This window comes from Zea mays, chromosome 2 (assembly GCF_902167145.1).
Source record: "Zea mays cultivar B73 chromosome 2, Zm-B73-REFERENCE-NAM-5.0, whole genome shotgun sequence".
NCBI lineage: Eukaryota > Viridiplantae > Streptophyta > Magnoliopsida > Poales > Poaceae > Zea > Zea mays.
In genome coordinates, this window is record NC_050097.1 from 156351131 (window position 1) to 156373478 (window position 22348).

The 22348-nt window shown below is 41.4% G+C and overlaps 1 protein-coding gene across 2 annotated transcripts; it reads left to right on the plus strand.

Moving 5' to 3' along the window:
- Positions 1-18343: 18343 nt before the first annotated feature.
- On the plus strand, positions 18344-22068 carry LOC103647156 (calcium/calmodulin-dependent serine/threonine-protein kinase 1). Of its 2 annotated transcripts, XR_002267291.3 has the most exons (9): positions 18344-19089; positions 19231-19343; positions 20135-20242; positions 20311-20373; positions 20451-20618; positions 20689-21083; positions 21202-21290; positions 21374-21447; positions 21585-22068. XR_002267291.3 is itself a non-coding variant. In XM_008671718.3 (8 exons), exons 2-6 carry the CDS (start codon positions 19278-19280, stop codon positions 20770-20772), a joined length of 489 nt encoding a protein of 162 aa, XP_008669940.1. In that variant the 5' UTR covers positions 18344-19089; positions 19231-19277; the 3' UTR covers positions 20773-21083; positions 21202-21290; positions 21585-22068. The 2 variants fall into 2 exon arrangements, 1 of the variants encoding a protein (XP_008669940.1); XM_008671718.3 differs by lacking the exon at positions 21374-21447.
- Positions 22069-22348: the final 280 nt, after the last annotated feature.

Here is a 22348-nt window from a genome sequence, read left to right on the forward strand (position 1 = left end):
CCGAAGTATGTACTCCCATTTGATTAGTTATGTTAAGTGTATTGAGTCTATATACCATTTATGTCCAGATCGGTCGATTGCTGAACGTTCAATGCCAATTTTTGTTATATATTCATAATTTGGGTAATGGTCTAGTTTTACGCAACATATTATAGTATTATATCAATGCATTATATAACCCAGTCATGCAAACTATTAATTTCCAAAAAATAAAACATAGGTCATTGTGCTATTACAAATTTATACTACATCGACCACTCTTTAGTCACACTTCAAATTATTCACCCAATTCCATATGCTCAGCGGCTTATTCATTTCCTACTTCTTCATCAATACAATGTTTTTTAGCAGTCGCTGTTTCATTCCACTGTGGAGCAGTTGTTTTATTGTTTAGTCTTGATCCGGCCGGTCGTTCTCTCTTTCGATTAGCCAGTTTTGCTAGTCTTGCCCTGTTCTCTTCCACAGACAGACACGTTCTGCTGTTATGTCCATCTGCTATTCCACACAATTGGCATCTCCTATTCTTCTTTTTTTTCTCCTTTTGCACCTAGTTTCATAATTCTATCTTCTGTATTTTTTATTGTCCGTCCTTTTGGTCTTGCATGATCCGGCATACTCAAATTTATAGCATCCACATTAAAATTCAACCTCTGTATAATAAAAGAAGTTATTAATTAGTATACACATATTTACATAAAGTATCTTTCTACCAATCAGTAAAATCATTTCTCAATGCTCACCTTTTTAGCTTCTGAGGATGCACCAATATGTTCCATTTGTTCATGTGCTACGTGACACGGAGAACTTGTATCACCAACCTCAGGTGGAATTCTCATGTTGTCCACCTATATAGTCCAACCCAAATACATCAACATTTCCATGCAGCATAAACATATATTTTCATTATATACCAATGAACAATATTTTTTTAATATGTACCTGGTTACCAGCTGTTATTAATGTTAACGCATGTTCACAGCCAGTCATGGTTTTATCCTCATCCTACAAAATAAAATTTGCCTAGTTCATTGATTTTATATATTCATTATATACAATACTTCATGCAAGATTATATACTTATCTTTTACATACCATTTTATGGCATGTAATTGTATTGTCATCTTCCATCCCATCGCCAGCATTATTATTATTTAATTCTTCTTCCTGGTACAAATAATATGTTAATATGCATACTATATGTTACAAATAGTATAACATTTAAAAAATTGGAATCTTATTACCTGGTTTTCCTCATCATCACTAACATCACATGACTCATTACATCCAATATCTGGCTCTAATCGGCATAGAACGCCATCGAGCTCATCCAACACATCCATTGCCTTGTCATACCCTGCTTTTGACATACAAGCCTGGCGAACCACTTTCATTGTTTTCGTTAGCAACATTTTCTGTCTGTATGATTTAGTAACTCCGTCCTTTCCCCTGAAGCTCTTATCAATTCTTTCAAACGGTACATCTTTTCTTGACGAGACAGTGTACCTTTGCAATATATACTTTGAAGGTATCTTTTCAACTTGAAGATGCATGAAGGCTCTTAAAAGATGAACACACAATAGACCTTAAAACATGAAAACCAACCATTATTTTTTAGCGATATACATTAATTTGTACTACAATCAACAAATTATTTAGTATGCAAATTTATTATTTTAATCAACACAATATGTTCAAACTTGTATGTTCCCACTGTTTGCACTCTCATGTATACTCCCCAGCATCTATGTCCGCTGTTATCTTGAATTGATGTTGTCCCCACACAATTTTATTAGACCTTTTTGTATGTTGTACGATCCAATCTTTATCACCACCGTCTATGTCCTTTAATATTTTGTATGCAGTGGCGTATCTCATTGATTCCTCAAATCTATTCATAACAGCTCTAGTGTATGCTCTAGAGACTTTCACTTCGAACCTATATAATGTATCTGTTGTCCTTGGTCCCTATAAGACGTTATTATCATAATTAAACAAAGTATTTACATAAACATGTCTGCCATACGTTATTGATAACAAGCACGACATACCTTGCTCATCAATGCCTCCTTTGATTCTTTCATTTTCCTGCTATGCAACATTTTCATCATCTGTTTAGCGAACTCATGCAGAGGGGTGTTCGCATCTACATGTGATTGCTTCACTAATCTGTTCATGCTCTCACTTCGTTGTGTAGATACCATTACACCACAGAAGTCATTTTTAAAAAATGATGGTATCCATTCTTTCCTTATTTCATATAATTTGCATAGAGTCATATCTTCATGAAGATTGAACTCCTCTAGCATCATTTCCCAGGCACATTCAAACTCATGAGGAGTTAATGGATGATGTATAATAGATTGGAATGTTGTTTTAAAATCCTTATCAGCAAACCTTGCATATATCTCATTTAAGAACGGCATAAATCTGTTCTGGACATGCCATAAACACAGTCTGTGAACTGTTTTTGGAAATACAGTTCTTAGAGCAATTGGCATTGCAGGATCTTGATCTGCAATTGCTCACAAACTATTAATTTACTTTCACAATAAATTAATTCACTTTTTTGCATAACAAATTGACATACCACATACCTGTTAGCATAACTCTCGGACCCTCGCATCCCATACATGTTTTGAATGAATTGAAAGCCCATTCAAAAGTCTGCACTGTTTCATCGCCCAACAAAACAAATCCAAACACTGTACACTGCAGATGGCTGTTAGCTCCAACAAACATGCCTAGTGGTTTATAATATATATTTGTCTTGTGTGTTGTATCAAATGTCACAGCATCCCCATAATCTGCATACTCCCCCTGCATACTTGCGTGTGACCAAAAAATACTCACTGTTTTCCCATCGTTGTCTAACTGAAAATCATAAAAAAATTGTGGATTCTGTTTCTTGCAATCTGTAAAGAAAGCCAAAAGTTTGGCTACATCATTTGCGCAGTTTTCTTGTCTCCTTGCTGCCCTCCTACATTTGTTTGCACAAAAAATGATTACACAAACATTTACTATAGTAATATACATGGCACTTAATATATACACATGAAACATAAAAATATTGCTTACATGTTTTTCAGATCTTGAGCTGTTACCGGTACATTCTCTGGCCCATCATTTATTTCTGATATAAAATCAACTATGCAATGCTGCGGCACTCGGCTATCATGCATTGCATCAACAAATTTTATGAACTCAGCATCCCTACTTTTGTTGCAACATAAATGTTGTTTCTCTGCTTCGTCAGTTATGAACTCATGGTTATGCTCCAAGTTTACCAGTTCAATTTTTGCAGCTACAACCATTTTTCCTCATCTTAGGTGTCTCATTTGATTTTGGTGCAATTTTACCTTCACGTGAACAATTTATCCACTTACTGAATGTCTTCTCTCTGTATTTCTTCAGTGGAAATCCAACTTCATATGCATACCTTTTATAGAATTTATATGCATCATCAACATCCTTGAAAGTCATCCCTACCGTTGGCACTATAGTTGGATCAATGTTTTTTTTCTGCAAATTCATTGACATTGTTGTTTTTACCATGGAATATGATGATAACAATCTAATCTATCAAGAATCAAATACAACAATTGGACTTACATGTGAATGCAGTATTTGAGGCGTATCCATCTCCCTGGAGCTAATATTGGACATAGGAGGTCGAACCCTTTGTTCTCCTTCTTCCCCTATGCTCATATCGTCGATTACAGGACCCAGTAGAGCAGGAGGTGGTGTGACCAGTGAGTTACCATCAACTACTCCCTCTGTCTCTAGATCAAGATGAACGCCATCTCCCACCATCGCCGGCGACTCTCCAGAGCCGGCCATCTCCACCTCCAAAAGGTTATGCACGATTTGTGGTGTTTTTTCGATGAAAGGAAATCACGGATACTATACAAGTAACCGCATCCACGTTTCCAGGGAATTTCCATTATTTCCGAAACCGTCCCGATATTCTATCGATGTACATGCAAAACTAATATCCATAACACACTACTTACGCACAATGACACAACAGTTTACGCCACACGGTATATACTATTTATGCAACATTTATACCGTATCGGTTTTATGCCATATCTTTCAACATCATATTCTACATTATATTTACCTGCCGCCATTACACCCCATGCAAGATCCATAAATTCCGTGCCCACGTAATAGAGTAAGCACGTTTGCGTATGGAATCTATTCCCTATAATTCCGCGCCACTACCATATGTTTACTGCCTTGCCATTAAACCAACCGCGTAACGGCGTTATCTGTCCTGCATGCCGTCTGTCTGGACCACGTAAAACAGAGGCGCGCTTGTCTCAGCGGACCAGACCACGTAACCGACCTAGGCTTTCTTTAATATCCGAAGTACAGGGCTCCCGTTATACTTGCCCTATATATATATATATGTGTGTGTGTGTGTGTGTGTGTGTGTGTGTGATGGGTAGTTGAGACTTTAATTCTAATCCAAATTAACCTCAAACTAATATAGTATTGGTATCATTTTCCTAATCTACTTACGGACGTACCCCGCCTAGAGGAACAATCGTGATCTAATGTAATCTAATTAGATCTAAACTAATCTAATCTAATCAAGATCCAATCTGGTCTAATCTGATCTAATCAAATTTAATCTGATCAAATCTAATCTGACCTAACCTAATATGAATTTCCTACCTCATCTGATTCATTTTTCTTGCACCTATCTCAATGTTAGAAATATTTAACTCAGATTTGTTAATACTGGTAAAAAAGGATTAAGTTAGGCAATTTGGGCTCTACTCATAGAAATCATGTCCTCGCCTAATTCACTTTACATTAAATTGGTACCCTAGCCTGACCTAGCCATGCACTCCTAATAGGTTGCATAATCTATCTATTTCCACCTATGAACAAATAAGATTTTGACCTACCTCATGTAGTCTATCCTACCCAAAACTTTCTTAATTATATGTCCCTAACTCGGATGGTAACACCAAGATCGAACAACATAAGCCTTAGATGAGTCAAAGTCTCTCATGTGGATGGAAATCTTACTTACCCTAACATACTCTTGCACACAACATTCTTCTCACCCCAATATTTTGTAGCCTACCTATTAGCTAACACATATTGTACACAAGCTTTTCTAGCCATCTGCTAATTAATATTAAAAAACTTTCTGGTCTTGAACTAATTAGAAACTAAGCTAAATTGCAATCAAAACTTTCTACATCTCTTCCCAACTCTATCCTAATCTCGAGGTCGAGATTATTTTTAAGGGGTAGAATTTGTAACACCCCAAAATTAAAATTTTGGGTTTAGTATTTTTTTCCAAAAGAATGAAACTAAAGTATCTTCTAATGGAGGCTATACATGAAAAGTGTCCCTTTCCAAAAAATGATAATAAATAAATAAATAATACTAAAATGTTTGGTAGTTCAAAATTAGATTTAAAATTTTAAAACTGAAATTTAATTGGAAGCTCAAAAATAAATAAAAGAAAGACTTTAAATTGATCTATTAGAGTGGATTATTCCCTTCATGAATTATATAAATAGAAACTTTTTAAAAGATTTGAGCTAAAAATATCTCTTAATAGCGATTATACATTAGAAAATGTTCTATCTTAAAACAGATGATTATGAACTTTTGAATATACTTTAAATTTGACTCCACATCCAAAACAATGTGTGTGCATTGAATATTAAAAACAATTTATCAAATAAAGGGATAAAATTTTTAACAATACATTTCATCCATGCTGAGATTTTTAGTTGTGCATTTGCTGAAGGTTGAAATTTGAACTTTGTTGAATTGAATTTGAGACTTGCAAAAGAAAAGAAAACCAAAATAGAAATAAAAAAAGAAAAGATAAAAGACCTTGGTTGGGCCGGTTTCCTAACTCCCGGCCTAGCCTCTCGCGCCAGCCAGCCTAGCCCCCGGGAAACGCGTTGCCAGATGAGACCCGTGGATCAGCCACCCAGCCACGTGCGCCGAAGCCTTAAGCCGTTGCTAGGGGAGGCCGCTGCTCAGTGACTCAGACGTGCACACACATTCTTGTGCCACACTCACATGGGGTCGGGCGTCAGAGTCGTCTTCTCCGTGTTGTTGCCTGCGTAGGCACGTAAATCGGGTCGTTGTAATCACCTCACTGGATTCCAAGCGATTTTTGTTAGGCTTATAAAGTGGTTGAGTCCGTGCATCACCTCGCCCGGTATATATAAGTTGGTGTCACCCCTTGGTCGCGGTTCATGGCCATTTGCGTATGCGTCGATCGGGGGGAAAGAGCGAGGGAGAGGTAGCCGCCACAGGTATTTCCCACATTTGTTCGACGCTTAACAACCGCAGGGGGTCGTGAGGATCACTAGATCGTGTGGGAGGTGTGTGGCCTTATTGAACAGAGAAGGCCAGTACAGGAAGGCGAATTCCTCGCCGGACATCGTCCAGCATCGTAGTATCACACCTCACCGTGGTCAGAGGGTTGTACCCTTCAAGTCAAGGTGAGACACCTCTTATCATATTCGCCATGGTCTCCACTTAGTTTAGCGCTTGAGGGGTTGATGTTGGTGTGCCAGAGGGCTATGATGCTAGCACCGGCCATGGCCGCCGCTGCGGCACAAGCACGCCACCACCTTGTCGAGCTGAGGGTAGAAGGAAGGTCCCTAGCCGTGGATCGACTGGTGGACGGATGAGATTAGAACCCATGCATACCCCTTCATCAAATAAAATCCTAGCCGTAAAACCGCTATCCGATGGCCGGTGATGTGTACCCCTTCGCGATCTAATCTAGGCCTTAGATCAGGAGATGGAGGGTTCGAGTAGAGTATAGCTCTCGACCGAGGGACATTTGCTAAAGAGTCCTCGTGTTTTATTGAAATAAATCTACCGTCCATTAATATTGAAGAAGTCTTACACCAAGGTCCCTAGTTCTTATAATTTAGCCCTTGGTTTCTATATAATTTGTAATTGCAGTCCCGATTTTATTAAATTATTTCTGAAAATAGATTTTTAGTATAAAAATAATTTCAAAAACTTAGAAAATTTATATCTTTCTCGTTTTAACTCCGAATTTAGTGGTTATCAAACCTACGCACTCGTCTCGACGCATGGATTTATATTACACCATTGATTTTCATGTTTGATGTAATGCTATTTTTATTATTTTTTGCCTATTTATATGTATTGTTGTGAGTAGAAGAGTGAGGTTATGAGGAATCTGAAGCCCAACTTTGGGAAGCATTTGAGCAGTTAGAGTTGCACTAAAAAGGCAAGGTGTGTCCTTAATCATGTATTTTGTGACCATGTCATTATTATTATGTATAATAAGATCACTTTGTTTAATTGGAACATGGAGAACCACCCGAGAAAATAATGCTACCAGAAGACTAGGTCTTGGCTAATTAATTAGAAAAGCTAGTATGTGAGAACCTATAATACCTTGATTTTTTGGGTATAAAAATTTCTTTATTAATGCCCATGAAAATTCAGGTGTTACCCTCTTTTTTTATCTTTTTTACCTTATCCATTTTTCTTTTTCTCAAAGGAGTACAAAGATTTATGTTGATTCCATGTATTAATAAAATTTTAAGGGAGTTGTGTAATGTTGCATCATGTCGGAGCATATGCTTTGATTGATTCGTGATTTTGTTGTGTATCCATTTAGATTTGTGAGTGCGCTCGAAGTTGAAATCAAATAGGAAGAAAAGAAATAGAAAATAAGGGAAAGAGGAAAGGAAATAAAAGAAAAATCCCAACAGCCCTCCCCCTTCAGCCCAATCCTCGCCCAAGCCTGCTCCCCTCCTCTAGGCTAGGCGGCCCTGCTCGGCGCCTCGGCCCGCTCTCGCGGCGGCCAGGCACGCTCGCCAGCCCACCTGGTCCAGCAACTTCCCCGTGCGTGGCCCCCGACCTGGCCTACCCCACCCCGACCCGGCCTGCCCCAGCGCCTTCGCGGCCCAGCCAGCCCACGCTACAAGCGCGCTTCGCCAACCCTGCAGTCGTGTGCTCCCCTCGGGTGTGCAACCGTGTGCGCTGCACTAGCGCCCAGCCACCGCGCCTCGTGACCGGCCGCTGCAGCCTGGGGCTCTGTGTCAGGCCGGGGCGTGCCCTAGTCCCTCGTGCTTGTGTCTGTGCCAGCACACATCTTGAGCCTAGCCGCTGCTTCGACGTGCATGTGTGGAAGATGGAAACCGTCGACATGCCCGAGCTAATAGGTTAATGTCATCGACAACCCATGCAGTTTCTTACTGTTGACAACTACGTTACTACGGATCACCAGATCCACTCCCTTCCCTCCCGTCAGCAGTAGAGACACAAGAAGTTGTAGAGTACCCGTCTCCCTTCCCATAAGCACGATAGAGGAAACACACGAGACACAAGATATAGGGTTGGGCCTCTGGCCTCTTTCTCTTCTCTGTATTATGAGGGGGTGTACATGTTCCTTATATAGAGATGCGAGACCCCTCAGGGGCAAAGCAGGTATTTGCCCACATAACCCTAACTAGGGTTACTTAACACTCCCCCTTGGGAGAATACCGCGACCAACACATGCCTCGTTAAAACTTCAAAAAACCCAGTGGGAAAAATGTGGAGAAAGAGTGCATGGTGATACAAATTGCATTTGCACTTTGTTGCCTTGTTAAAAACCTCATGCGAGAAACTTCAAGAAAACTCACCAAGGGAAAAAGAGTACAACAGTTGTCATCGGGACAGATTTCGATCCTCTGGGATCTAGATTCTATCGAATCTTCTACAAGGGCTAACTTTAGCAATGTGCTCCCCCTGATCCTTGCAAAATCATATCAATAAGGCAAAACATCTTCTGGAAGTATATGCACATAAAGATTTAGCAAACGGATTGCATATCCTTGCAAGGACTATTTCAGGAACTTTACCTCAACTCACTTCTAGGATATACGAGGTAAGTGCACGTATCAATATAAATAAGCCACTTTGACTGATGGTGTTCGATCGACTAGATTTATATATTTGATAGAAAGTTCCATAAACGTTTACATATTGATCATCAAACTCACGCCTTCAGGGCACAGAATATGACATTTATTGTCACACGATTGTGATCAATATAAGCATTCGCTCCCCCTGACGATGACATCTGTCAAAGTCGTTATCCCTCATAACTCAAGCATATTCTTTAAGATATATGTCTCATTGTTCATCTGGAATAACGAGAATGGATGAGGTTGGGGTGCTATCATTTTCTATCTTACACCACAATTTTATACATAGTTGTGCAAAGCAAATAACATGTCCTTCAATAGGACTTAGGGGATTATATAGTTGCAATAGTACATATTCTAAATATGACACATCGCTCCAGGCGTTCATTCTTTGCAACATCTATGATGGTGTAACAAAAGTCCATCAAAGATCGTAATCCATCAAAGATTTTTCATCGATCAAATATATCGTTATATTCTGTCATTCTGGCACAATGGGGATATTTTGCAGTAGCACCTAAACCTTATAGGTTTATGCCATCGTGGCTTTAGAGGATACCGTAATTCCACATCTAGTGGAAAATACCATGAGTAAAGATCGTGGAATGCACATGTGCTTATTCGGTGAACTTCAAGTCCTTTGGTACCTCATCTTATACCTTTTTGGGTCTGTATGGGTCTTTATCCCTTTATAGGGATTATCAAACTTTGGTGTTTAACACAGACTTTATTTCTTCTAAAAAGGTTCCATCAAGGAACTATAATCTCATCTAGGAGATATTCTCTCTACATAGGAGAGTGCTCATTCGTCAGGAATGTATTATTCGGTACGAGATTTATATGTTGCATATTTATAATTCAAAGATACGAGTCCTCCTAGGATCTCATGACGGATCTTCAGAATCCTATTAACTGCATATTTTAATTCATGCCATTTGTCAGATATATTACTTAGCAGAACAGTATTTATTCAACACATATGTGGGATGGGTCTCTCACAAGACCACTTGAACCATCGCATTCACCACACATTATTTCAATAGTGTCCATAAATGTCCGAACATCAAGCTCGTGACTTTCATTTTGCGATTATTGGTTCAGCCTCGATTGCATTTATCAATGACCCGATAAGAGAGCTTAAAGCACTCATGCCTAGGACTTTGTTTTGGATCCCTTTGCAATCTAGAGAGGCAAGATAAGTGTCGACATATTTGTCTCCCACATTTAATAATGATCTCCGTCATTTCCCAAAACGAAATATTCATTGTTCCGTATTCCCAGCACAATGATATTGCACGCATTGCTAGGAATTTCATCATCAAGATGAACCTCTTCGTGAGGCAAATCACCATCAGGGTGAATTAATCGAAGGAGAGTTATCACAGACCACGTGAATCTGCAATCAAAACATATGCTTTGACTAAGGCTGATGGATCATATTCACAGGTGTCCCAGAGAATAGATCAAATACAAATAAGTCAAATGTGAATACGATATTAATCCCAGGTATATCCACATCTACATCAGGTAGAAGCATTCAAACCAATATGGTTACTCCTCAACGATTTCTGGCAGACTCCATATACACAGGAGTACACACCGAACGACGACAAACGGCTACACACTTCATTTTCCGAATCAAGAAACGAAACATCCGAGGATTAATAGCTTAGACGGTTCTGTCCGAATCTCGTTTGGATAATTTTTGTGACTATTCCGGCCACGATGTAAACAGACCGGATTGAAACGAGTTCGGCTTCGGTATTTTAATCTGCCCTACGTGATTCGACCGAAATTAGCCGAAACCAGATCCGCTAATGTATACGCGATTGTGTCATCAAAACAGCGTGCTGAAGGATAAATTGGACCATATCCTCGCGCACGATTTCACTCAGACGCGCGATCCTACTTATGTTGCACTGAGTATTTTAATCGTCGAATTATAATTAATTTATTTGGGACACCGATCGCAACGGTGGATCGAGCTTCAAAATTTGTATTCGTGCGAGCAATGAATTTTAAATAATCGTCGGACGCACCGATTTTCAGAACCACGATGTTCCGAACATCACGAAAATTTAGGACAAGCCCGGATAGATAAAAATGATGTCGAACTCGCGACAGCTGAAACAGATGCGATATTAAAATTGCGATAAGCGAAGATGCTTAAAATTTAGCATCAGTTTTATCCACTGATATTACGTGCTTAAATTTATACTCGTTGTCGAGCAGACGGTAAACACCTCGGGTGTTACAGTGGTTACAATTCTGCAAACTTATTGTTATTATTACCAAATGCGCAGTCAATCATTAAGATTTAGACTGATATGTGCAACACTATTTTATCCATAAGGGTCCTTCAGAGGCTCATGCATACCATTCGTCGTTTGGAGCAAGTAGTTGAATTCAGATCAATAAGGAAAATGACCATCGGGGTCTAGCGCTCACAAGGACATTCACTGGTTGCATTGTGCTTTCAAGCACATAGGAGAATATGTGCGTAGATAATAGTGGTAAAGTGCACGGCATCAGGCCAATGCTGCCAAGCAGAGACTTTTATATGCAGAGGTGTATAGTCCAGCTCGTTTTATTATTCCCCATGGTTTACCCAATTACTCATACCGATCTGAAATTGGGTATCAATTTATGCAACATTTTTAGTATTATAATTTTGAGAGAGAACTTATAACAATAGTCAAATATTTGTGATCTAAGCTACCAACGGGGCAAACTTTTCTCCTCATATTATATACCAATTGTTCTATAAAGCATTATTTCGATCTCTTCATTGTTCAGCAAAAAGAGAAGCTTTGAAATAGAACAGACAAGGCCAAGAATTCATTTTATCTAGGAAAAATCACCATATAACTAGCTTTTGATGAAGCAAATGATGATAACTGCTTGGTAAGAATGAAACAAGACTGGTATCCGCCCAGGATCCGTCTTCAACAACAGATAGTACTACTCTCATATAAAGAAGTCATCAGGAGTAGGGAGAATATAACATGTCTCGATAAGATCTTCATATTTCTGTCACAAATTATCACCACTTACAATCTTGTGGTCAAGACTTATGGCTCTTCTGGTGCCAAGGACCAAGGACATATTAATGCCTAATTTAGCTTCAAGCTCTGTGTTGATGTGGGATTTCATGGCTATTTTTCTACTCTTCTTACTTCTGGTAGATCATATATAGATTATGGTAAGCATGTCAAAGGGTGAAATCCAATACAGTTCTGCTACATAAACCCCAATTTTATTTCCATTCAGTATTGACCTTTACCATTTGGCTTACCGTATACCATACTAGTCAAAGGACTATCCCAAGTCAATTCAACGACTATAAGTATTTACAATTCTAAGAGATGTTTGCAACACAAGCATAGAGGTCCTAGATAGGACGAGTAAAGTGGTTCGACGGGAACACACAATGGTTTTTTACACAAACATAGTGCAAATTTTCTCAGAATAACCTCTCGGTATACTCGCAACTTCGTGTTGCTAGCGGTTACATGTCCTTTTATCTCATAGTTTGCTTCATGTCATTCAGCGACAAAGAGAGCAATGTGCTAACATCTGGTTGAGCAATGTATGACTGAGATTTCCGGTCTTAAATCATTTGGTAAGGTCTTTTTGCTTACTAATAGAGTCCCAATTTGTGATGTCTTCTGTACCAATAAGGCTTTCATGCATTATATATCTTCGGATTACTTCGGGTAAAACTTTTATGCATGAGGAGAGAGAGCAAAAAAAATAACTTATCTATGTTTTATTGTATTTTAATTTAATTTCTCAGATTTGATATATTTGTTATGGCCACTTGGCGATATATATAAATATATGATGCCACACAACACAATCAAACAAAATATAGAGCGAAACAAAATTGTTTACGAAGGTTGAGCGACAAAGTAACCTCAGGGGCTCAGATAACCCACCACATTCCACGCGAGTACAAGCTCCAGCGTAACTGGTGTCAATGCATGTGCAGCCATCAGGGCTACGACAATACAATAAGCCCTCATAACAAGCGCAACAGGCGCAGTTATGGCTCGATAGTCAGGGTACATGATAAGTCCACACAACGTGCGCAACAGACGCATTTGTGGCTCGATGATCACGACAGACGAATAGTGCCTACAGGGCATGCGAAAAATACGCGACTCGGCGATGGCGGTCCGACTCAATAGGAGCGGTTCGATTAAATGATGGTGCGACATAGCAATCACATGACGCAGACAAGTTCATACGACACAAATACTGTGTCGTGTTGACAGGGCGCAGCCAATGCTCAACCAATGTCATAACTCAGCCGATTAATAACGTAGACTGATCGGCGCATTCGAGTACCCACTATACAATTTAATCGCTCGGCGTGAATTCAAAAGCACAACACAACACAACACAATTGTTTAGAGCGATTTGAGTATGCACACTATAGCCTTCACACATTTTAATAATTTCTGCCAATTATCTACTACGAGAAATAAAGTAGAAAAATAATACTAGAATTAATACATGATTATAAGCAGATTAGGTGCATAAAGACATTTTCTCATATCCAAGCATGCATTTTTCTACTAATTATTCGTCCCAAAGAATAATTAATTGAGATAAAGAAACATGTTTAATTATTTTTTAGCCGCCACTTGTACTCTCAACCACACCGTGTAGCACGTGTGGTTGAAATACCTCATCCCTGCAATGCCGTTGTGGATGGATACGTGGCCATTAATATGCATACATGTAGGAGTGTTGACCGGATATGCAGGTATAGAAAACAGATCAGGAGTGCTGACCGGATGCATGAGTACGGATATGCATGCACGATGGACACGACAAGCATGCAAGCCGATGGGCCTTGCTTGGTAAGCAAGCCGCACTTCATGGTGCCACTGCCATCATATCCACCCCATTGACCTGGCTCGCAGATGCAAGACCTGGGCTCCTGGCCCGTAGCTGCCGCTAGAGCAATTAGCGCAGCTCACATAGGGCCTCGTGGCCAACGATCGCCCGTGCACTGGCAGCACGACCGGGTTGCCAGCAGGCACGAGGACGCCGACAGTTAGCCGCCTCTCGGCGTGGTGCGGGCATGCCGGTGCACATGGGCGTGGAACACCAAGGGGCGGAGTACCTGCCACGGTAGGCCGCCAGATCTAGACAACAGATCAGGTTCTGTGCACTCACTCGAGACCGTCGTTGGCTCAAGAAGTAGGTCCTCTCGTCTCGCACTAGACTGCCGGTGGTGAGGTCGACAGGGCCATCCCTGTTGTGGCCTGGACAAAGTCGTTGTCCTTATCGTGGAGCATGGTGGTCACATGCACCATGTTGGGCTTCGGCAGTCCGTTTCCCAACCGGCTCGGACAGGCAGTGGGCAGCGCAACAGTTTTTAATTCGGAGGAAGATCGGCGAACGGCGCGCAGGTGCGTCATGGCTAGTCCTCGATCGCGATAAACAGTAGATCGAATCTTCATAGTAAGACATACCATTTGCGTAGAGATAAATCGAAGCATGTCGCGTAGGACAGTTCGGCTAGGCCAGAGACCTGCCGGCTTGATGGAGAGTTGATGCAGATCTGATCCCGCAGCAACACCGAGGTAGAGCGTGCTAATAACGTGTTGAGAACTACGTTACCACGGATCACCAGATCCGCTCCCTTCCCTCCCATCAGCAGTAGAGATGCAAGAAGCTATAGAGTACGTGTCTCCCTTCCCATAAGCACGACAGAGGAAACACACGAAACACAAGATATAGGGTTGGGCCTCTGGCCTCTTTCTCTTCTCTGTATTATGAGGGTGTACAAGTTCCTTATATAGAGATGTGAGACCCCTCAGGGACAAAGTAGGTATTTGCTCACATAACCCTAACTAGGGTTACTTAACACTTACATCCCTCGCCTCATCTCGCACCCATTCGTAGCCCCCGCCGATATCACCCCGCGCCCTGCTCTTCTCGCTGTCGATGCGTCGCCATCGAGCTCACCCGTGTGGCGCCGCCCTGCTCTGCGCCTTGGCTAAGCCCACGCCAAGCCCCCCAGCCGACCAAGCCTAGTAGTGCGCGCCCAACCACCGTCTCACGCCTTATCATGCCTCGTGTCCTACCGAGTCCCGACCGCAACGCGTTCGTCTCGTGCGCCGATGCCCGCGCTGTCGTGCTACGCCCCCGCCTCGCCGCTGGTGTCGCGTGCCTGATGTTCACCCAACTGAGCCTCACCGTCGCCATGTTGTTCGACGGAGACGCCTCGCCTCACCGCTAGGCCGCTTCGCGCCCAAGACCAGTGCCTCACAGTGCACTAAGCGACGCACAACCCCTGCCTCTTGTCGTCCGCATGCTCGGTGACTCGGTGTCGCACACTCGCTTCTTGACGTCACACCGGAGCTTTACGCGAGCCGTCGTGTCAGCGCTGCGCAGCGCATCACCATTCGCCATGCGTCCGTCCTCTGCCGTCGCACGTCGAGGTGAGCCGTCTACCCCTGCACGTAGCCCCGATGTCATCTCGCTGCACGCATTCGCGTCGTCGCTTGTTGGCGCGTTCGTGTAACACATTTGGTTCGCTCGTTGTTCGCGTGCTGTTTCGCGCGTGTCGTGCGCCGTCCTCGCGTGTTGCATGCGTCATTCCGCATGATGTCCGCGCGCGTTATTAAATTGTTTCGCTTATAATTGATCATGTTAATTAATTAATTATTACTGGTTTAACTGCTAACTATTAGAATATCAAGTTAATAAAAACTAAGTAGCAGTAATTTATATTTTATAAATGGTTGTTAATATGATCATGCCGAATTAAATGTTCTAGTTAATACTCATTTGGCGTAAATGTGGTATGTTCTTGACCGTAGCTCTGACTGTCGTATTTCTTTTTCTTGCGAGATCATAGAAGTGATCACTATGCAGCATTGCATATTTTAACGACTTATTCTCTTGTATGGTGCACTGTTATGTTCATTTCTAAGTATATTGATTGAATGTTTGCATCGCATAGACAACGAGAAGCTAGTGTTTCTCGAAGGAGCTGTAGGAGAAGAACCTGAGCAACTGTTTAGGGATGACAAGTGTCCTCTAACCTATTATGTCCTATTCACATGAAAACTTACATTCCCGTACAATATGAATCAACCTAAGGATTGACTAGCTTTCTTTTATCCTGACCTTGTTACCTTTTTGGGTTGGACTGAGATGACTTAGTTTTTATGCTAGCGCTCTAATTTAATCAATGAACATGATGAGACATTTATGATACGATGTTCTATATTTTGGTTATGATTATGAACCTGTGGAGGCTTGGGCGGTTCCCTAAGTACTTCACCTACACTACCGGAATCCAGGCCTTTGACGAGTGCCAGGAGCTTTGCCGAGTGCTTTTTGTCGGGCACTCGACAAAGACTTCTTTGCCGAGAGCCGCACTCGGCAAAGTCCTACACTCGGTAACGAGGTCGTTTACCGAGTGCAGGACACTCGGTACAGAAATACACTCGACAAAGATGTCTTTGCCGAGTGCCGAACCCTCGGCAAAGGCGGCGCTCGACAAAGAGCCGTCAGCGGCCGTCTAAAACTGACGACCGTTAACCTTTGCCGAGGGTCGGTGGTTGGAAAGAGTTTCAATGTGGATCTCTTAGGTTTCTACACATAGTGTGTCACAACTTTCTCAAATTTTTATCACAGCCTCTATATATGATATCATGACACGTGGACAAGTTTCATGATTTTTTGACTTTTTGTGTTTTAATCAATTTTTAAACATGTGGATGGCAAGTTCACGACCATGTTTAGTGAGCATGTTGCTCGAAGTTTCTGGTCCGCTCCTGAAATCGGTCGTAACTTGTGCTAAATAGGATGGGTATCATTTTTGCATGCACGGTTTTCCATGTTTCGAGTGACTTGCAGTTCAAATCTGAATTTTCCGAAGAAATTCAAATAAACGAACTAAATCTACTAGCTATTGAAAACACTATTATAATTGTCCCAAAATGGTACATGTAGGTCTACATAGTGTAGGAACATACCACAAAAAGTTTGGTTGCCAAAATTTAAAAAATAAAAATACACTTTGCCGAGTGTCCAGGCTTGGACACTCGGCAAAGAAGCCTTTGCCGAGTGCCAGCCGTGTGGCACTCGACATAGTATTTCTAAAACCTTAAGTCCATTCTTTGCCAAGTGCCTGTCAGTGGGCACTCGGCAAAGACTCATTTGCCGAGTGCCGGATCCGGGGCACTCGGCAAAGCCTATTTTTAAATTTTTAAAAAATCTTTGCCGAGTACCAGATCGCGGGCACTCGGCAAAGAAGTGAACACTACAAGAAATTTGTCCTTTTATGACAAAATACTTAATGACAAGATCAATTATCGTCATATAATGTCACATAATATGATGGAATTTTTTGAGTCGTCATAATTTCATGAGGCCATGAAGATTTTATGACGATAGTGTTTTTGTTGTCACATAAGGGTACGAAGATTCGTCATATATTGTCAGGCGTCAGAAGCCGGCAGACGGTTTTACTTTTATGACAGTTAGATGTGCCTTTATGTGATGATTTGGCGGCGTCACTTTATGTTTTTTCCAAAAAAGGATCGTACCCCTTTCTATTGACTAGGGATGGATTCGGATCGGATACGCATGGAAACGAATTCGAATGTCACTATTTACCATATTTTAATCCGAATACGGATACGAATACGAATACTGTCGGATACTAATACAAAACGGATAGTTCGAATTCGGATTTACATTCGGATACTTACTTGATTTAGAACATAGCATCATAACAAGTATTAATTTGTTTTAACGATGGATTTATAGTTGATAAAAATCGCATTACAAGCAAATTATGAACAATAGTACATATACATTGTTTAGTTGAAACTTAGTTAAATATCATATTTTTAAATAAAATATTTATACCTGGTATACTTATATCTTGGACTATAATTATAATATTTTTGTATATTAAGTATATTTGTATTTTGGACTCAAACTCCAATAATCTAATGTATTCAAAATTATACTTTTTAATATTATTAAACTTTATCATTGTATATCACTATTACTGTAAGATTAACATAATCATTTGTTTATGATATAAATATTTTTAACATTTTAAATGGTGTACTTCAGTTTTTAGTATATTATTTAATGTTTAAAATCACTTGTAATTAGTAATTAGTAATAAAAGTAAGTTTAAATTGATTTTATTGAATACTTTTTTCTTTCGAATACGAATAGTATCGGATATTTCACGGTTTTATCGAATGTTGTCGAATACGAATCTTAAACCGGATAGAGAAGAAACGAATTCGGATATGTCTATTTAACATCCATATTAAAATCGAATACGAATACGGATATCCATATTAGCACTTTATTCGAATACGAATACGGATGTTTCGGATCTCCAGACATCCGAATCCATCCCTACTATTGACCGTATTCACTTTCCCATCTCCCGCCCAAGATGACCAAAATTCCCCTCCAACCTTTTCCTCTCGGCTGCTCACCACCGCAGACAAGTCCAGTCCTCTCCCTCCCCTCAACCTAGCACCGCCACTTGCGCCCACCACGCCGCCGCACCGCCGCTGGTGAACGAATCCGTCCATCCCGTACACCAGCCATGTCCTGACACACTGACACACACCTGGTGGAGGAGGAGGCGCTACCTCCGTCCGCCGGCGGTGCAGGGGAGGAGCCGGCCATCCTCAGGGCGGCGTTGGGCTCCGGCAAGCTGCGCATCGAGGGGTCGCTGAGCTTCAAGCGGGCGCAGACCGCACTGCAGGTGGAGACCGAGATCTCCATCCGGACCGCTGCCATGCCCGCGCCGGGACCGGGACCCCTACCCAGGGGAACCCCCGAGAGGAACACACAACAACGTCTCACCAGTCAGCCACCACCGTGCTCCATTTCCTTTCTCTCTCTCGGCTCCTCCGCTCTCTTGCCCGAGTCGCTAGCTTCCCTGCCCCGCCTCCTCCCATCCCCGTGGACAGACAACCCCCCACCTCCGCTTCCATAGCATCCGAGCTAAGGTCAACTCCTCCATCGGCGGAGCGAGAGCGGGGAAGAGACGGGAGGGTCCCGAATCCGAGCCGAGCTGCGCTCCCCGCGCGACCGACACTCAGGTCTTGTCGTCCCATGCAGATCTGCTCTTCCTCCTGAGGTAAATCTTTGATAGTTCGATGGTTTAGCTGCACAAGCCCTCTGTATGTAACATTTTTGTCTTGAACTCGGTGTACCCTGTTATTCTGTTTGCAGATAAAGTGACCCTGACCCCTTCTTTCTTATACATTGGAAATTACAGGCCATCCATGAATCCGTGGCACACAGGAAGTTAAGATTAATCTAGACATGATAATCTACAGGCTTATGAGGGCTTACATAAGTTCATCTTCTCTACGGAAATCTGCATTGAGGGTAATACTTTTGTAGGTTGCTTGTACTGTTTTGCAAGAATCATCATCTTTCGTTTCTGTTGGATCTTGGATGATCAATAACTGAAGCCTCCATTTTTAAGTGTATTTTATTGATAATGTTTTATCTGCATCACCTAGCAAATGGTTGCTTTGTTTTTTGATTTATGTGATCCTCTTATGCTTTTTCCTCTTATAAATATATGTAGTATGTACTGCTCTGTAAATAAAAACACTGAATGCCTGTGGTCTGTCCGTCTGTGCACAATCCATGCTTTCTATTCAGCTTAATGCAAATCTGGTATACTCTGTTGTTAACAGCCAGCTGACTATTATGCCCTCAGCCTAGGGTACTTGTAGCTGTTGCAACTCTGTTTTTCTAAGTTCTAATCTAAAAAAATTAGACCAACCTAGGAGGAATAGGTGGCATTTTATGAAGAAGAAAATAGGCACACAAATTCACATCGATGAGGTCTTGAACCTGGCTGGTTTGGGTATATACATCCACACCCTTGACCAACCGATCTAGCTCAGCTTCCTCAGCTCCGTTCTTCTAGACCATGTGCAGATCTGTTATAACAAGTGTTATTCAGTATGTTCCTTGCTTGCCTTTCACCTTAAAAATTAGAATAAATGATCGTCATATGGTTGTTCTATTTTTCCATTCTACTGATCCTTATTTCCTGGGACTGCATTTTTGTTGGGATGACATTGTTTCTTGCTATTATTGTGAACAAAGGACACTTCAAGAAACTGTTATACATGACCTGCTAATTAGCTATTTAAGTTTTTCAGGCTCTTGCAAAGGCACTGACGACAGATCAACTCTTCAACCTAAGAGAGCAGTTTACATTATTCGGTCCAAACAAGAGTGGCCATATATCATTGCAAAATATGAAGACGGTTAGTAACTTTATTCAGTTAAAATTAAACTGTAACTTGCAGTTGCTGATTTTTTATGGAACTTCTAGGCCTTGATGAAAAATTCCTCGGGTGCAATGAATGATTCTAGGATTCTTGACTTTGTTAACTCAGTAAGCCTTCTTTGTCCTCTTATGTTCTTTTCATATTTTGGTGCATGACAATGTACTAATTCTACCCATTGTGCTAGATATGCAATATCCAATATGGCATGATTGATTTTGAAGAGTTCTCTGCTACGGCCATTAGTGTATATCAAATGGAAGGCCTGGAGACCTGGGAAGAACATGCTCAACAAGCATATGAATTGTTTGACAAGGAGGGCAACCGACCAATTGTGATTGAAGAACTTGCATCGGTATAGTTTGATCTCAAAACAAAGTTTCTGCGTAGGAAATGGACTGTGACTTATTATGTTCATCTTTCAGGAACTTGGACTTGGCCCTTCGATCTCATTTCATGTTGTTCTCAAAGATTGGATCAGACATTCAGATGGACACCCAGGAAGTTGAGTTGCCCCTTGACCAGGAGGAATCCACCTACCGTCTGGACGAAAAACGATCCCATCCATGGGGCAGCGCCAGGTGTACCGAATCTTTGGCACAGCGATCAGGGATCTATTTCGCAAATGAACGGAAAGATAGCACAATTCTTTTTCTTTTTGTGCTAGTGCCAGTATTGTGGAACGAATTTATAAGGTTTGTGGGTTGGGCTGCTAACATTTATGTTCGAATTTGGACGCCTCTCTCTCTCTCAGGTTGGAAAGGGGTTGCTGAAGGACGAGAATGCTCAGAAGCTTGCGTTGCAGCACTGGCTGGAAGCGGTGAGAGAAACACGATCTAAATAAACAGTTTTGTAGTTTACACATCCTTTTTGCGAATCTATAAACAGTTAGTTTCATAGTACTAGCTTTTCAAACTGAGATTTGTTTTTACGAGCAGATTGACCCGCGGCACCGGTACGGCCACAACCTTCACTGCTACTACGACTGCTGGCTCCACTCCGAAAGCAAGCAACCTTTCTTCTACTGGTGAGTGTTGGCTGCTACCATACCATCTCGGCTGCGACGGTCGTTTGAAGCTGACGGTCTTGGTTTTGGTGTTGATTAAGTAGCTAATTCTGAGATTGGCCATCTGATTTCTGAGATGAGCTCCCATGTTCATAATATTTGCGCTGTGCTAAATGAGGTATAATCAATAGGTGCTTATGCTCCAATTCTTTTATGGTGACCATCTAAAATAGAAAACAGTAGGACAATTGCTATGTCATCAAACATGATCATCATGGCAAATCTTATATCCCAAGTTTTTTATATGCTCAACAGGCCGCACTTGAAGAAATCTTATATCAGTTTGAGGAAAAACTCCAAGCTGAAAGAGAGGAAGCTGCTAGGAAGCAGGAAGAGTTGCAAGCACAACTACAAGCTCAACAGGCCGCACTTGAAGAAAACCAAAGTTTGCTGCGCCAGGCCCAAGAGGAAGTGAAGGGGATGCATACCAAGTTTGAAGAGACCAATGCACTGCTACGAGCTGTCCTGAAACTTCAGAAAGATTGAGGTAGGGATGCATACCAAGTCTGGGGATGATGCCTTTGCTTAAGGTTTTTCTACCTTGCTAGAACATATCTGTGGTTAGAACTTTGTCAGAACTACGTGCAATCTGTTTGAATGCTTCAAACCTTTGTGGTGGAACCTTTGTATGTTTGAACCTCTGTTGTGGAAGAACTAGTGTGCTGGAATTGTGTATGACTTGTGATGAGAATGTTGTGTATGATGGCTTTTCTGTGTATTATGATTCTGTGAGCTGTCATGAGAGCTCAGTGTGTTGTCACTGTATGTTCACTGTATGTGGGTGCCATAAGTGACGATCCCAACTTTAGGTGACGCGTTGACTGGAAAAAATGTGACAGATAACACCGTCATATATAGCAACAATATGTGACGGACGAACGCAGCCGTCACAAAAGGTGATGACATTATGTGACGGTACTCTGAACAGTCGTCAGAAGGTACATAATGTGACGGTCGTTATATGACGACCCTTATGACGCAACATTTTCGTCATAAGATGCTTTTTATGACCAATTTTG

Excerpts from the sequence above, each read along its gene's own strand:
- LOC103647156 (XM_008671718.3), top strand. The coding sequence starts at position 19,278 with ATGATAATCTACAGGCTTATGAGGGCTTACATAAGTTCATCTTCTCTA. Across the intron at positions 20,243-20,310 it reads CATTGCAAAATATGAAGACG|GCCTTGATGAAAAATTCCTC; the intron begins GTTAGTAACTTT and ends TGGAACTTCTAG. Across the intron at positions 20,374-20,450 it reads TTCTTGACTTTGTTAACTCA|ATATGCAATATCCAATATGG; the intron begins GTAAGCCTTCTT and ends CCATTGTGCTAG.